At 36.8% G+C, this 15073-nt stretch overlaps 1 protein-coding gene and 1 long non-coding RNA gene across 2 annotated transcripts; one reads left to right on the top strand and one right to left on the bottom strand.

The window, feature by feature from the left end:
- Positions 1 to 221: 221 nt before the first annotated feature.
- LOC124146434 (protein phosphatase 1B-like) lies at positions 222 to 9637 on the bottom strand. Its single transcript, XM_046516720.2, has 6 exons — positions 9305 to 9637; positions 6474 to 7332; positions 6068 to 6185; positions 5572 to 5680; positions 4952 to 5006; positions 222 to 2899 (listed from the first exon to the last, which is right to left on the bottom strand). The coding sequence occupies exons 2-6, from the start codon at positions 7323 to 7325 to the stop codon at positions 2885 to 2887; spliced, it is 1149 nt and encodes a 382-aa protein (XP_046372676.1). The 5' UTR covers positions 7326 to 7332; positions 9305 to 9637; the 3' UTR covers positions 222 to 2884.
- A 2707-nt stretch (positions 9638 to 12344) lies between these two features.
- Positions 12345 to 13882, top strand: LOC124146435. The gene is made up of 2 exons (XR_006862678.2): positions 12345 to 12529; positions 13492 to 13882. It is a non-coding gene; the product is annotated as an uncharacterized LOC124146435 (long non-coding RNA).
- The last annotated feature ends 1191 nt before the right edge of the window (positions 13883 to 15073 follow it).

Raw genomic sequence — 15073 nt, forward strand, 5'->3', positions numbered from 1 at the left:
CAAGGATATAACTAAGAATTCAGGTACTGTTGATTCTCTGTATCTGGGTAACAGCTGTACTAAACATTTCCTGTTTCATTTGTGTGAAGATTGTACTTATATTTATGTGCCATGTCCCCATATATGCATCAACAACAGCTTAAAGTGGTACAAAAAAAACAGTCAGTCTAAATAGTGATTTATTATGCCACTCCATCCATACAAAACACAATACATCCATATTCAAACAAAATTGTTATCTTTATTGGCCAAATGTTTCAATGTACAATGCAACATCTTGTTACAAGTAAATTGCATTGATGGGTTTGAAGCGAGGAGAAATATACAGCTATTTATTGTCAGTGACATTAACTTTCTCCACAGCTCTCTATGTCTAACAGTCTGACAAACACAGAAAATAATTAGTTTTCAAATCACTGATTCTAGTATTTCTCCAGAAACATATCATATATATCTTGATTTTTACAATATAATACAAATTCACACGACATGGCATCATAATACAATATACATTCTTGAGAAACAGCTGCTGCCATGTTTAATCATCCTCAATACATTTGAAACACTTCTCATTTACCCAAAATGTGATAACAGAGAACTGTCACCCACTCATAAACATGGCTGTGACGTCACATTTGCTAAAAATATCTGCATGTAGATAAGCTGTTTACATGAAATCCGTCTTGACAAAAATAAAGTAATTAACATCAGTCCTGAGGAATCCAGTTGAAATCACTACAAACCTGTGCATATTGTGAGCCATTGGCGGAAAAATGACAAATGAGGTTGTCTATTAATGTGCAAACGTTTATGTGTTGACCATTTCTCCACCTGGTTATGTTGATCAAACTTTGAAAGCAATTGATAAATGGTTAGAATATTGACTTGTGTTGCAATAGAAAACAATGATCATGTGACGAGTGTCCTCCGCCTTTCAGGGTCGTTATTGGATATGTATTGTGATCACCTTCAAGTATGGATGACTCAGGAAGCTGTAAGCGACAGGATATTGCTAAGGTCAGGAAAAGCAAAAGGTCAAGTACATGTTTAGATTTATACTAAAACAGAAATCCCGGAATATGTGCCTGTATAAATATCAGCTCTTGGTTGCCTAAAAAAAGATGTGTTCCATGTCTAAAAGTCTAAACATGATTAATAAATTTCAGTTCCTATAAATTCTACATCTATATTACAATCCTCCAACTCTAGCCACAAAACACAGTAAACACTTTCAGTCCCTTACCCAAATAGTCCATTCTGCTTGCTTTCTGTTACTACATATATTAGTATGTATACACTGTATATTAAACTGCATGAATATAACTCACTTCTGAACTCAACATAAAGTTAACAAAAGCATGGAAAACACTTTACCTGTTTGAACAGTAGAAGGTTGTGCAAAGACAACCTTGCACCTTAAGCCTGCTGAAACCAAACACAGAATATCTACATCATTGGGCCTGTAGGCCATTACAAAGAAGGCAGATATCGTACAATGCAGGAAAATGAAATATTTTTCAACCACAGTTGACACATGAATGACAGAATGCTGCAAGACAGTGTAAAGTGTGTACAATGCTTGGCTAATATATTACCGTGGTTATGGGATATGAGTGGTGAACTTGATCATGACTTCAGCTATAAATTACAATGATCCATCTGCCTTGTCTGTACTGACTTGCATCGTAGTAATATTAACAGGACAAACACAAAATCATTAGGAAGCAAAGTAATTGACAAAACCAACACAAACAGCAAAAATATTTCTCTCATTATTGCATCACTGGTATATTGTAAATGTAGCTCACAAGAGAAACACTGTCAATCAATATATTACATCACAATCAAAAGGGAAACGGCAACTAGGACAATGATTACCTATTTATGCTGAAGTTAAACTGACAAACTAATACCACAGATCAGAGGGTCTCTCCTTGAAATTACCCCCCCCCCCCCCCCACCCCCCCAACTACTAGTGAACAAGGAGTTTCCAGGGTGTCAATATAGCCAACAGTGCCAAAATGTGCAGGTTTCAGAGGTAAAATTCAGTTAGCTGATATCTGCAAAGAAAACCCAAAATGACAACATGAAAGACTACTTTTCCCAGGTCCCATTAAATGATTGGATTGCAACAACCGAGTTCACTGCGTGTCCCTGACATGTGCATAATCATAGTAATGCTGCTGTTTACTACAGCTACACCAACTCTTGGAAGAATTTAGTTCCAAACATGAGGTACACTGTAAATTCATCGTTTGGACCATGCCATCAATCTTACAAATATCCCGTTGTAATATCAATTCATCTTAATGTTTCAGCACTTCCAGTATTTTTTTCTGAACCTGACCTGAGGAAATAGCTTCCTTCCATGTAGCACTTTCTGATATGGAATTAGCATGTAGAAATAACACATTCATGTAAAAATTGGAAAGGAAAATGTTTCTGAAACAATATGAAAAGAGCTTAAAATGTTGATTTTGCAGTTAGCACATTTTCTTCAAAGTACGAAAGATCTACAATGGATGTTTCATGAGTACAATTGGTGGTGAGGGTATCACATGTCATTTGAATTTACCTGATTTACAGCAATCAAAAGCACTCTGGAATAGTTTGTGTCCTGTGTATGAAAATGCATACAAAGGATAAATTAACCTTCCTCCTTTTAGCTGCCCCAACTGAGGCCATTTACTCATTTTGATTCTAGCAGTATTGATGGCTCAGCAGTGCCAGATGGAGCCACATGCCAGCCTACAAGTGTGACGTGCACCCAGGCCGGATGGCACGGAACTTCAGCTTAGTAAGACGGCAGACAGCAACAATGGTGGCTGGTACTAGCTGGGTGGTGAGGACAGCTCTCTTCTCTCATGTACTCATATATGTGAGGCTAAGGACCTTCGTCCTGAAAGAACAGGGCACACTGTTAGCTAGCAATTGTTTCTCAAAATTCTTTCAGGATTTGGATGATGCCCAGATAAAAGCATTATTTTATTAGATACATGTAGAATATGTTTATGTTGTTCCATATGCATGATGAGTTATATGATAAATAAATCTGCAATTAGAAATGTATGGACAGAAAACATATTCTTCAAACAGAGAGAAGGCATAACATTCAATAAACTACTAACTTCAAAACCCTTCAACATGAATATAGGTAGATAGAGGTAGCAAGGATGAAAGCAAGGTGTGGTTATCACATTGTCTTCAAGAGTCATGCAGCAACTTGTTTCACTGCCTTTATGATACATATTAACCAATACTTCTTTCGTATCGGTTCAATATTCAATAACAGTGTATGACAATACATACACTACTCAAAGAGAGTTAAGGATCACACAATTCTTTCATATTAATCTGTCATAACAGACTAACTGTAGTAATATGAAAGAATCGGGTCGTCCTTATCTCTTTTTGAGTAGAGTACATTAGTAAAACAGATTTTAGCATATCTAGTCCATGAAATATCCAGAAATCTGCCATGGGAAATAAACAAAAAGGTTCATTGTACATTTGGAAACATGAGAAATGCCATTACTGCCCTTCCTTCAGCTGATGAATAAATATCAAAATGACCTGTAACAGTTATGATTGGATTTTTCTATTCTGATAATAGATTCACAGATGGGATATATGACCTGGGAAATAGAATTCCAAATCCGTGGTAGAAATTAACCATGAAAATCTACCAGTGCAAATAATATAAAAGAACACCCCCAAAAAGGTTTGAAATTCTTGGGAGGCCTCACATGCCCAGCCCTTATAATAAATAACACTAGAGCCATTTGGTTCAGTCACATGATAGTCCTTTTAATTGTTGGAAATGATCAAATATGAATAAGTACAGATATACACCATAATTAGTTACTTTCCAATGTTGGATCAAGAAGCATCACAAAGTCCCAAATTTGGGTGGTCATAATACTGGAACAGCTAACCTAACCTTTTGATGCAAAACAAATCACCCAAGTACTAGCAGATACGAACAGAAAATAACATTTCAAATATTTCATATCTCTCTCAGTATAAATACAAAGTTTCATCTCCCTTAACTAATTATTTCACATCAGAAAAGATGATTCGAGATAAGAAAATACTCCTGTACTATCTATCCTTGTACAATTCAACTGCATCCAAGTGCTTCTTGGTAAGAAGTCAAAAGTAATATTTTTCAAGGTTGAAAGGGTATCCGTGTCACTGTCAGGGGTAATTTGAGGGTCATAATCCAGAAACAACAGGTCGTGACAAGATCACACTTTAACCTCTTGTCCAAGTGAGCTAAGAAATAAATACGGAACTTCATCACACATCCAGCTGCCTACTATATCACACATTATAACACCAACCTATGGTATCTAAATTATCATCATTTCGGATCTGTAAACAGCTCAATGACACTTATTACAAAGGTGAAACAATCACTTCCTTACATGTGCTACACTGAAGAGTTCTCAGCATGTTCGTGCTGAATACAATAACTTCACATCATCAAAAGCGTCAACAAGTACATGGACTATATATGATTATGTGTAAGTACAGAGCTATATCCTTTCAAACAACAAACACAAAGTGTAAATCCTTCATCATTGACATGCGACAGTCATAAAATACCCAGTTCAAGCATATGCAAAGCCTTACAGATCAAATAAAGCAGGGTAATATGTGAGAAAGATTGTAACAGACAGATGATACCTTTTACAGAGAGGAATACACACCTAGGTGTACAAAGTTGTTGAACTAATATTAGTAGTGAAAAGAAAACCTTGACACAGCCACAGTATACAGTCGCTGATGACAGAACACAATCAGTGGATATGCAAGACCCAAGATGGGGTATGGACATGCCAGATATATGGAGTTACGAAAGACAAGAGTTGGCATGTAGAGAGGCAATTGTCTACTGTTAGTTTTTCTAGACACGGCTGATTTTACATGCTGTGGCAGTCTTACTCACATCCTGTTCATCATTCGGTCTCAATTTGTAGTAAGTACTCTCAATGAATCCTTTCCTGTAAAGAAACAATGATATAAGTACAATGATACACAGGTGATGGCACAGGGAAAACAATGACAGGATGGTTTCCATAATGATATTGAAGACCAGTACAAGGAAATACCAAAGGGCCAATACAGTTATTGGACTACACCACACAAGACAATAGCAATAGGAGTGATGATCAACGACTGATAGTCTAAACAACCAGCAATTCCAAGAGATGCCTCTCTTCCCCCATTGGTGGCAACAAGTAGGATCAAAACAAATATGTCTTAGACACTTTACCGCAGTATATTATTAGATCTATCACTTGATGTCCTTATATATCTTGAATCTTCAATCAGAGAAAAGGGTTGTGAGCAAGTTAAGCGGCTTGTAATACATGGAATTCGATTAGATTTTCTGTTGGCAATTCTTTTGGGAAAACATAATATGTTAATCTTTTTACCATTAATATGTTGAAGGTTATTCATGAACTAGTTTTTACAACAGCCCATGCAAGTGGTCTATGTAACCATAGTAACAATGGCAACAACCACGAGCACCACACTGGATAGCTGTGTACAATATCAACTTACTTTGCTGCCAAACCACCCCCAGGGGGAAAGCTGTCATCTAACTCGGTCGAAAGCATGTGCATGATGTATGGGAGGTCTTGATTTTCAGGGGATTCTTTTAAAAGTAACTCTGAAAGCCACAACAAGATCAAATTGTAAGTAAAACAAAAACAAAAGAAAATGACAGGTCTGTCCATGCAAGGAACACAGCACAAAAAAAACAAAAGTGGCATGAATTTACGTAAACATTGCAACTTAACAATACCATACACACTGGAGTGATAATGTGTAGCATGCACATCATGACACACAAGTTTAGTAATACCAATAGTTAAAGTTGATATTTGATTATTCATTTCTTCATACACAAACTGATCTTCAAAGTTTGTTTGTTATGGAACATTTAAAGAAAGTATTCTACACAGATAGATGAGTTAGTATCATCAAAACACAAGCAACAAATACTACAAGTTACGACTGACAAATCCACAATACTGAGCACAAATACATCCAATACCTTTTATTTTAGTTTCTATTTTTGCATCCAGTTCTTGTTCCTTTTTCACAGCGACATCAGACACTTTGGGTGCACCTTCAAAGGCTACTACAACAATGCTCATATTGTCTCGGCTTCCCTGTAAATAGACAAACAAAAACAATTGACATGTTTGGGTTGTCAACACTTGGATGAATAAATTTAAATGGGGAAAATTACACCAGGCAAATAGTTTGCAGGAAAGCTATGTAGAGATAAGATTTCTTCCAGACGTTTCACAGTTTAATCATCGCGTGTACTATGATATGACAAGAATGCAACTTTGCTGCAATTCAAATAAAAAATTGCAACAGCAGCTGTTACTATGTATTTTCTTTTGAACAAACATAATCCAAATGGCTGATATTAGGTTCCTTATTTCACGCACCTTATATAGACATGTATCAACAACTGAATTGCTAATTTGTTCCAGACTGTCTGTTATCTTCATTCTACTTTCAACAAAAGCACAAAGTTCTTCGTTGGTCATAACATCCCATATGCCATCACAGGCAAGAACAAGAAACTGATCTTCCGGGCTTCTGTCCTCAATGAAAATTTCTGGCTCTGGAGATACTAACTGTTCACAAGGACCCTTTCCTTCAACATTTTTATATTCAAAGTCCCCCAAAGCCCTGGAAACTGCCAAAGAGCCATTGACCCTCTGAATCATTACACTACCACCTGCATTCTGTATTCGCTCCTTTTCCTCTGGGTTGACAGGTTTGTGGTCTCGAGTCGCAAATGAGCACTTGCCATTGCGGCATAACACTGCCCTCGAATCTCCACAGTTAGCAAAGAAGATATGCTGTGGGGAGACAATACAGCACACAGCTGTGGATCCACTCTTATCCTCCCCACTGACCATTTCAGGCATTGTTCTCATCATTTCATCCAACTTCAGAAAGCCTGTCTTGATACCCTTCTTGACATCCTCTAGAGATGGTTGAACCTCAGTTCCATCTGTTACATCAAGTTTGCCTCTAAAGTCTTCATTAGCTATGATATGTTCCAGGAGCTGCTCAGCACAGAAGGCTGAAACTTTGGCACCTGCATGCCCATCAAATACGGCAAAGAAAGACCAATCTTTTAACCCATAGGGTAAACCAATTACAGCAGTGTGAGCATCTTCCATCTCCACTCGCCATCCTTGCATGCTACACAGCCCATATCGAAGACCATTTCCCATACCACCTTTGTTCTGTTTGTCAGTCTTTGGTTTATCTAAGAAAGCCCCCATGTTTGGTCTGAAACAAGAAGTTGATGGTTTGAGTCTTGCTGGTTGGTTTCAGGAAAAACATTTAGGATAAACTGGCAATGTACAGGAAGGGGTACAACTAAACTAAAGTTATAAAGAATAATAAGCAGTTAATACTAGTCATTATCTTATAATTAACTGCATTTAAATGACATTGACATGATTGAGATTGTCATTTACAGCATTTGGTAATAATTACAAACATAATTTTTAGAGAATCCAACAACATTGCACTGGTAATATTTTTTTCTGTTGACCAGGTTAAGAATATTCTGATAAAGAATATTCTGATAAAGAATATTTGGTCATTACACTCAGTTTTAGATATTATTTAAAACAAATATCCATAAACAGTGATAAACAAGGATGTGGAAATCCAATGCTTGACATGCCTGAAACTGTATGTCAGGCTGTCTGACAAGAATTTGGCTCATTGTCTGTAGACAAGCAAAACATTCTAAAGAAACTAATATGAAATATCAAAACATGCTATTCATCTTAAATTACCCTTGTCCATCTCAGTGGAGTTTTTTTAGCCTTGTTTCCAAGATATTTGCTATTCATCTGGGAAGTAATACTCATTAGTCTTAATTATGAATTCAAGGTCTGCAATTTGTTATTACCAAAACAGGTCTAAAACAGATGACAATATACATGTCGAAATCTATCGTGATAATTAGTTTAAACCATGGAAAATCAACATGATCAGATGTAAATAGTTAACTTGCCTGAGCATGCTGAGGGCAAGAGAACATATTTTATTGATTTCCACTCTCATGAAAATGTTGAATGAAACAATATCAATCCTCATTCACAAATCATGATGAGTAAGAAGGGTTTAAGACTGCTTTGAAGAGAATTCCAGTTACAGTATCACAGCGTTTCAGTTGGATGTGGGAGGAAAGCCCAAAGTGATGCAAAGTGAAATCCCACAAGCATGGGTATGGTGCTGACAAACCTTGAAACATAATAGGGGCGAAACAGGATTCAAACCCACGATCATAGGGTTCTCACATACACAAGGGACACAACTCTGCACAACACATTGTGGTGCCTGAGACGACTGGGGGTGCAACTGCTCCCACTCTAACCATGATGATATACACCAACATGTCCAAATTCTCCACAAAGTTATCACAATCTCAAGCCAGAGCAAACCAAATGTGTTGTGCACTGCAATGGGGGATCTTTTTTGTCTTATGAGATGGATCCCTGCTCCCTTTGCTTGATATGGAGAAATTCCATTTCAGCTACAAGATCTATTTTAACAAAACTGGTGTAGGAACTGTGAATATTTTAACTGCTCACTTCATACAAACTTTGGAATTATATTTTATCATTATCAAATAGAATATAGATAATATATACAAGACCCTTGGTATTTCCACTGCCAAGCATGATTAATAACAATTTCTCCTTCTTACGGGTTTAAAAGAATACCTGGTTTTTTTTCAAATCATGGAATAGATTCAGTATAATATCAGATCACATTGCTAAGGTTTCATTAGGAAATAAATAAGACAAAAAAAATGTGCTGTACCTTACACCAATACATGACATGCTTAATAATTCAGTATGATGTGATATGCAGATTAGCTCAGTGTTGACCTGCACATCAAGTCGTCATAGTGCAATGTCATGCTGAGTCGTAACAGATCCCCCACCCCCTCCACTTGCTTCATATAAAACATAAGTGTAACATTTGACAATGTAACCATCAAATCCTTACCACTGACCACTGCTTTTGATCTCGTGACAATGGAATGCCTGTAATTTGCTTAAAAGGAAGCTGAACCGAACTGAATTCATATCCGACAAAACAAGCTAAGCGATCGCGTCGCTCATGACCTCGAAGTCGGAACATGTAGAGGCGTGTGTGTCCATGGTGTTTGATATTTTGTTCGTGGACAACAGAGCCAATATCGAACCAACATCATTTGCTAATATTTCAAGTGGCTTACCTTGTAAGATTACTGTCTGTTACCTATGTTCTCTGAACAGACAGCCGCCTGACTCTAAACCATTAACAATATTGACGTAATGATAGGACTCGCTGATCAAAGTATCAACTGCAACTCACGGCCGCCATGCCTCATAACTTGTCGCGATACTTAGAGATCTAAATACATAACTTCAGAGAGATCAGTCCAAAATTCAGTTGTGATAAATAATGATATGTGACTACTGATGAGACATGGATAAATGAGTAAACACAATAAACTTTCCGCACAGAAACATGCGAAATGTTTGAACTTCAACAAACATAAAATGGCGGATGTCCTACATTGAGCATGCGCAAAGTCGAAAACCCGGATGAATTTTCTAAACATAGCACAATATGACATGACGTCATTCCTACCAGATAAGCCTTTGGTTGTATGGCTAGCCGATTATTTATCCACATGCGTCATATGATTGATAGAGTGGTATCTCAGCAAAAACAAAGAACTTACATTTTACATATAAAACTTGATTAATAAACAGTTTCAACAAAATCTGAGGCGAAACTCGCTCAGTTGCCTTGTTTGTAACCACGGAAGCACAATCAATAATTCACCATCGATACTGTTTCAAATTTGACAGGTAGTAAAAGTGGCACTATTTTGTAATCTTACAAGTCCTAACTCCAAACTTAATAAGTATGTTTATCTTGTAAAATTTGACAATGTATAGCGTTATAAATAACTGTAATGTTCACATTTATGTATAGCACGAATTCAGAATCTATTTTCTTTAAGTGCATTGGCAATCACAATCGATTGGTCAGACTTGATCAACTGCGAGAGAGGAGCAGTTATTTTTGTTTATGTATGACGTAAACTATTTACAAATACGTCACAGACTGAGAGGATTTCCTGTGAAACCGAAACATTACAATGCCTGTGAAGCTTTTGGGTCATTATTTTCAATACTTTCTCAATGAATAGTGAAATCATTAACAGCAGTAGCAATATGACGTATATCACCATGATAACACAGAACTGTGAATATATCAACATTCAACCAAAGTGATCCGTGCATTCTCCGGTACGCTTATATTTGTGTTAAAACGCTACAGCGCATTTCTCTGTATCCTCTGTATACTGATAAAACACACAAGTGTCGAATATTGAGGTTTTTATACCTTTTATCCGACTTGTTTTCTGCGGTCGGAAATGTATTTTTTCGATGTTACCGTGAAAACCATTGGGTGAGCGACATAAAACGTCACAGCTGTGTAACTATTGTCCCTCGCTTCACATATAATGATTGTAAAAACGGAAGTAGGAAAACGTGGTTTTACCAGGATTTCGCATGAAAAATAACATTACTTGTGTTTTCCCTGATACTCCCCACATCAAAGAACATGTAAGCCCAACCACAGATTTCCATAAACTTGGTACCAATGAGTGTGTTGCATGGCTAGACTCCACAGCACATGTCGACAATACACCTTGTTTATTGTAAGCGAGGTCGGATTATAGATCAATGGTCTTTATCACTACCTGGTATATATGTAGAGTAATAGGATGATCTTCTCGTCTATAGAATTTGGCTTGTTGACATGATATATATGCCGGTGTTTGTCCGGAAATGTACATCGCTTTGTTATCAACCATTACCTGTTCAAGGCCCGCCTATACTCTAAACAGATATGGCTGTACCTTATCAACCGTTACCTATTCAAGTTCCGCTTATACTCTAAACAGATATAGCAGTATGTTATCAACCGTTACCTGTTCAAGGCCCGCTTGTACTCTAAACAGATATAGCAGTATGTTATCAACCGTTACCTGTTCGAGGCCCGCTTGTACTCGAAACAGATATGGCTGTATATTATCAACCGTTACCTGTTCGAGGCCCGCTTGTACTCTAAACAGATATAGCTGTATATTATCAACCGTTACCTGTTCGAGGCCCGCTTATACTCTAAACAGATACGGCGTTTCAACCTATTATTATTTTCCTTACTGCCAAATCCACCTCCAAATTGCGACTTCCTAGCAACCACATATGTTCCTGGTTATTGCTGGAATCAAATAGTCAGTAGGTTATGAGTGTTACATAGACTCCTTGCACTGATGAGTTTATGGCCATCCGACCATAACTTTTGTATAATTGATCACAATGGAACCAAGCAATACTCATAACCAATCTATAGTAACAGGCTGAACGTGACTCAGGGAGGTGACACCGGGGACAAGAATTAGTTCTGACGTGCTTCATTGTATATACTAGCTGGCACTTGTATATAGCTGTACCCAATTATTATTTCTAAAAATCTAATTTCCCCATCCACATACAATGTACATTTACTGAATACATTTACAAAATACGAATATATTCTATGTTAATTACAGATGATATTTACAAGCATAAAAAATATAATATATGCGTGGGTGGGGTTTGGCTATATTGTATTCTAGATAACACCGAATGATAACACATTTGACAAATTGGTTTTCAAACAGACAATACACACAAAAACGTAAAAATATTTCTGGATATAGCAGTAAATCTCATATATACTTTCTGTCCTTTCTGGATAGTGTGATGTGTAACTGTTCAACACTGCAAATGTTGTAAGATCCCTGGAATGTTTTGCGAAAGCTTTACCAATAAACCAGAGGAAAGCGTAACAGTTATCTTGAATTACGTATTTTCAACACAGAGGGAAATAAGTATCAGATAGCCCGATCAATTCAATGCATGTTGTAACTACTTAAAGGTACGCAGCTAGACTAACATTTAGTCTCTGAAATCTTATATTACACAATATCCTTCTCGACTCTAAAAATAAATAACAAAATCCCTATGTTGATTTCATAATAATGTGGCATAGGGCTAGCTAGAGCTGGCTAGACTTGCTTTTGTATGACTTTTTAGATTTATTTTTTTTCTCATAAAATAAATATATTCCACAGGCATGGTGCAGGACTAGTACGCAGCCTGTTCATTTATTTCCTTAAGAAATCGGCGGAAAACGCCGAGGTTAGCCGACTGGTATAAGGGAAGTAACTCTTCAAAGACTAAAACATCCAACATTGAATGACTGGGGGATCTTTACGTAATACCCCCGCAGCACCCATGACACTGTCCTGAGCATGGCTCATTTGATCAGAGGTCTGATATTTGTTTTAGCAGCACCGGCTGTTGGTTACATACTTATGGTAGGGGTATCACCTTCCGAGGACGAAGCACGAAGAGTAAGCCACTTTGTATTGATTGAACGTTTCGCGCACCTGTTTGTTTACAAATGCAAAATAGGACACAAGGGTTAATATTTGTTGAAAGTTGGTGAAGCAGATTAAATGATTGTAGATATTGGAACTATGATATTTCAGTACCACATAAAATTCGTCTATTCACACATATTTTTTTGATAATATCAATAAATCAGTGTGATATTTATTATACGTGTGGAAAGAAATTGAATGACTACAGTATACATTAGTTTGTATTCAATGGCACTTCCATAAAGACGCTGCCATATTGAAGATAAAATGGAATTATATGGTGTTCACTGGAGTGTAGTTGTGTGTAACTTCTTTTCCGTTACTTATGATACATAGATAATGCAATGTTTGCCAAAACAGTTGCAAACATGTGCCAGTAAGATTGGAAAAAGTGTTTTCTAAATTGAAATGACATTGAAAGCAATGTATATTTGTTGACATCGCAAGTTCGTCACTGCTATCCGATTTTAATAAAGTACTATATATGCTTTCTATTTTGGTACTGGTCACCATACTTACTACAAGTCCTACAACAAACAGAAAAAAGATGTGTCACAAGTACCAGTCAGATTAAGTGAAATCTTTACTGAGCAGAAACCATGCAGTAACCATGGTCACATGACTTGTCAGATGTCATCAACCACAAGAGGAAAAGAACATTATAAACACTTGCTATACACTATGTAGTCAGTCATAACAGCAACCTTTTCAATTTTGTTCACTTGTGTGATATTATCGTGACTTTATTGCAGACTAAACATAAATAGTTCACTATTAGAATCTTAATTTTAGTGTGATTATTGTTGGTATACCTGAGCCAGGAAAGGAAATTTAACAAACAAATTAGGATGTTTAAGTGGTGTTATCATACTTCAACGAGAAGACGCTTAGAAAAAACCTCACATCTTATAATGCCAGCTTGTTTTTTACAGAAACTCAAGCAGCAGAATGATCCAGCTTCAGAAAGAATAAGACAGCAAAACCAAGCATTGATGAAACAATTGCAAAAACAAGCAGGTATTACAGATGAACAGTTGAAAAAGAAGTAATTCACTGGTTGAGGAAGAGCTAAAGTGTAGTTTTCTAGTGTGTGGATGTGAGACAAAATTGTACTTTATGCTTGACTTTGTGGAATAGGTCTCTTGTACAGTCAGAGTGATCACCACCACCCAGCTAGCTCTCCAGGATTCGGACATGTTGCTACCAACGCTTGATCACATTGGCCCAGCATACCTCACCCTTGTGATGTCAGATAAAGGCATATTATGATCTTGAAAATACCTCATTGTATCAGATATTGACTTATTAAATCTTGTTGTTTAATTGTGGCTGTGTTGTAGTTTACAATATGGCTGCTTGTGAAGATGTGTCCTATTTACATCTTACCCAGTCATCTAAAGTGTGAAATTGTGCTTATCATGGGTTCGATTCCCAGATCTGGCCCATTTTGATACTTGGTTTGTCAGCACCATACCCAGCCTTGTGTGTTTCACCAATTCAGTAGACCCGGGTATGACAGCCTGAAATGTTTATATACGACAGATGTATTTTTCCAGAATCTAATTTCCCACAATTAAGGATGCATATAACACACGTATTATACACGAATAAATAAGTCTTGTGTATATTGATCAATCGGAACGGGTGCTGATTAGGATTGTTCACTAGCCAATATATTAGCAAATATCACCGTGGGCGCTAAGTAGAGTGGGGCGCTTATTACATCGAATACGGTATATCAAGAGATGGAGGGAGGGAGCCACATCATCATCAAATACACAACAGGTGATATTTTTCTTGATACCTTTGAAAGGATACAGTTTTTTACAAGTGAAAAAATGAATGTCATCTTGCATACAAACCCTAATTTGTAAAGTCCACGGCAGCATTTAAGATCAGCTAGTCCAGTCATCATTCTACCATGGTTGCACCAGGAAGTAATGAGTCACCGCCATCATCAAATACACAACTATCACTGCGAAATAGCCGCCTGCCCACAAGCCCATGGCTAAAGATTCCTAACTGTCCCTAGCCCGACTTGCTACTGAAATTTTAATGGTGATATGTGTTTATGCACACCTCTTGGTTCCTCAGTATGACCATCAAAAATCAAATTATTGTCCGGAACAAATTGAGATTGCAATTTTACAGAATCCTATGGAAGCCTTTTAGGGCCATTTGTTTTTATATTTTTTTCTTGAAATTTCAAGAAACTAAGGTAAAATTTCAAGACATATACTAATTGGAAATTTCAAGAAAATGATAGGGAAACTTATGAAAATTAGTTGAAATTTTAAGATTTTAACTTGAAATTTAAATGTATGTATCTTGATTTTTATACTTAGTATCTTGAAATTTCAACTTAGTATGGATCTTGAAATTCCAAGATAATAAGTTAGAAGCTTCCGTAGATACCTTTTAGGGTCAATTGTTTTTTTCTTGAAATCTCAACTTAGTATCTAAAAAATTCCAGAAATTAATGGGCCTAAGAAGCTTCCGTACAATTGGGGTTTA

This window comes from Haliotis rufescens, unplaced genomic scaffold (genome assembly GCF_023055435.1).
Source record: "Haliotis rufescens isolate VD_foot unplaced genomic scaffold, xgHalRufe1.0.p SCAF_3, whole genome shotgun sequence".
Taxonomy (NCBI): domain Eukaryota; kingdom Metazoa; phylum Mollusca; class Gastropoda; order Lepetellida; family Haliotidae; genus Haliotis; species Haliotis rufescens.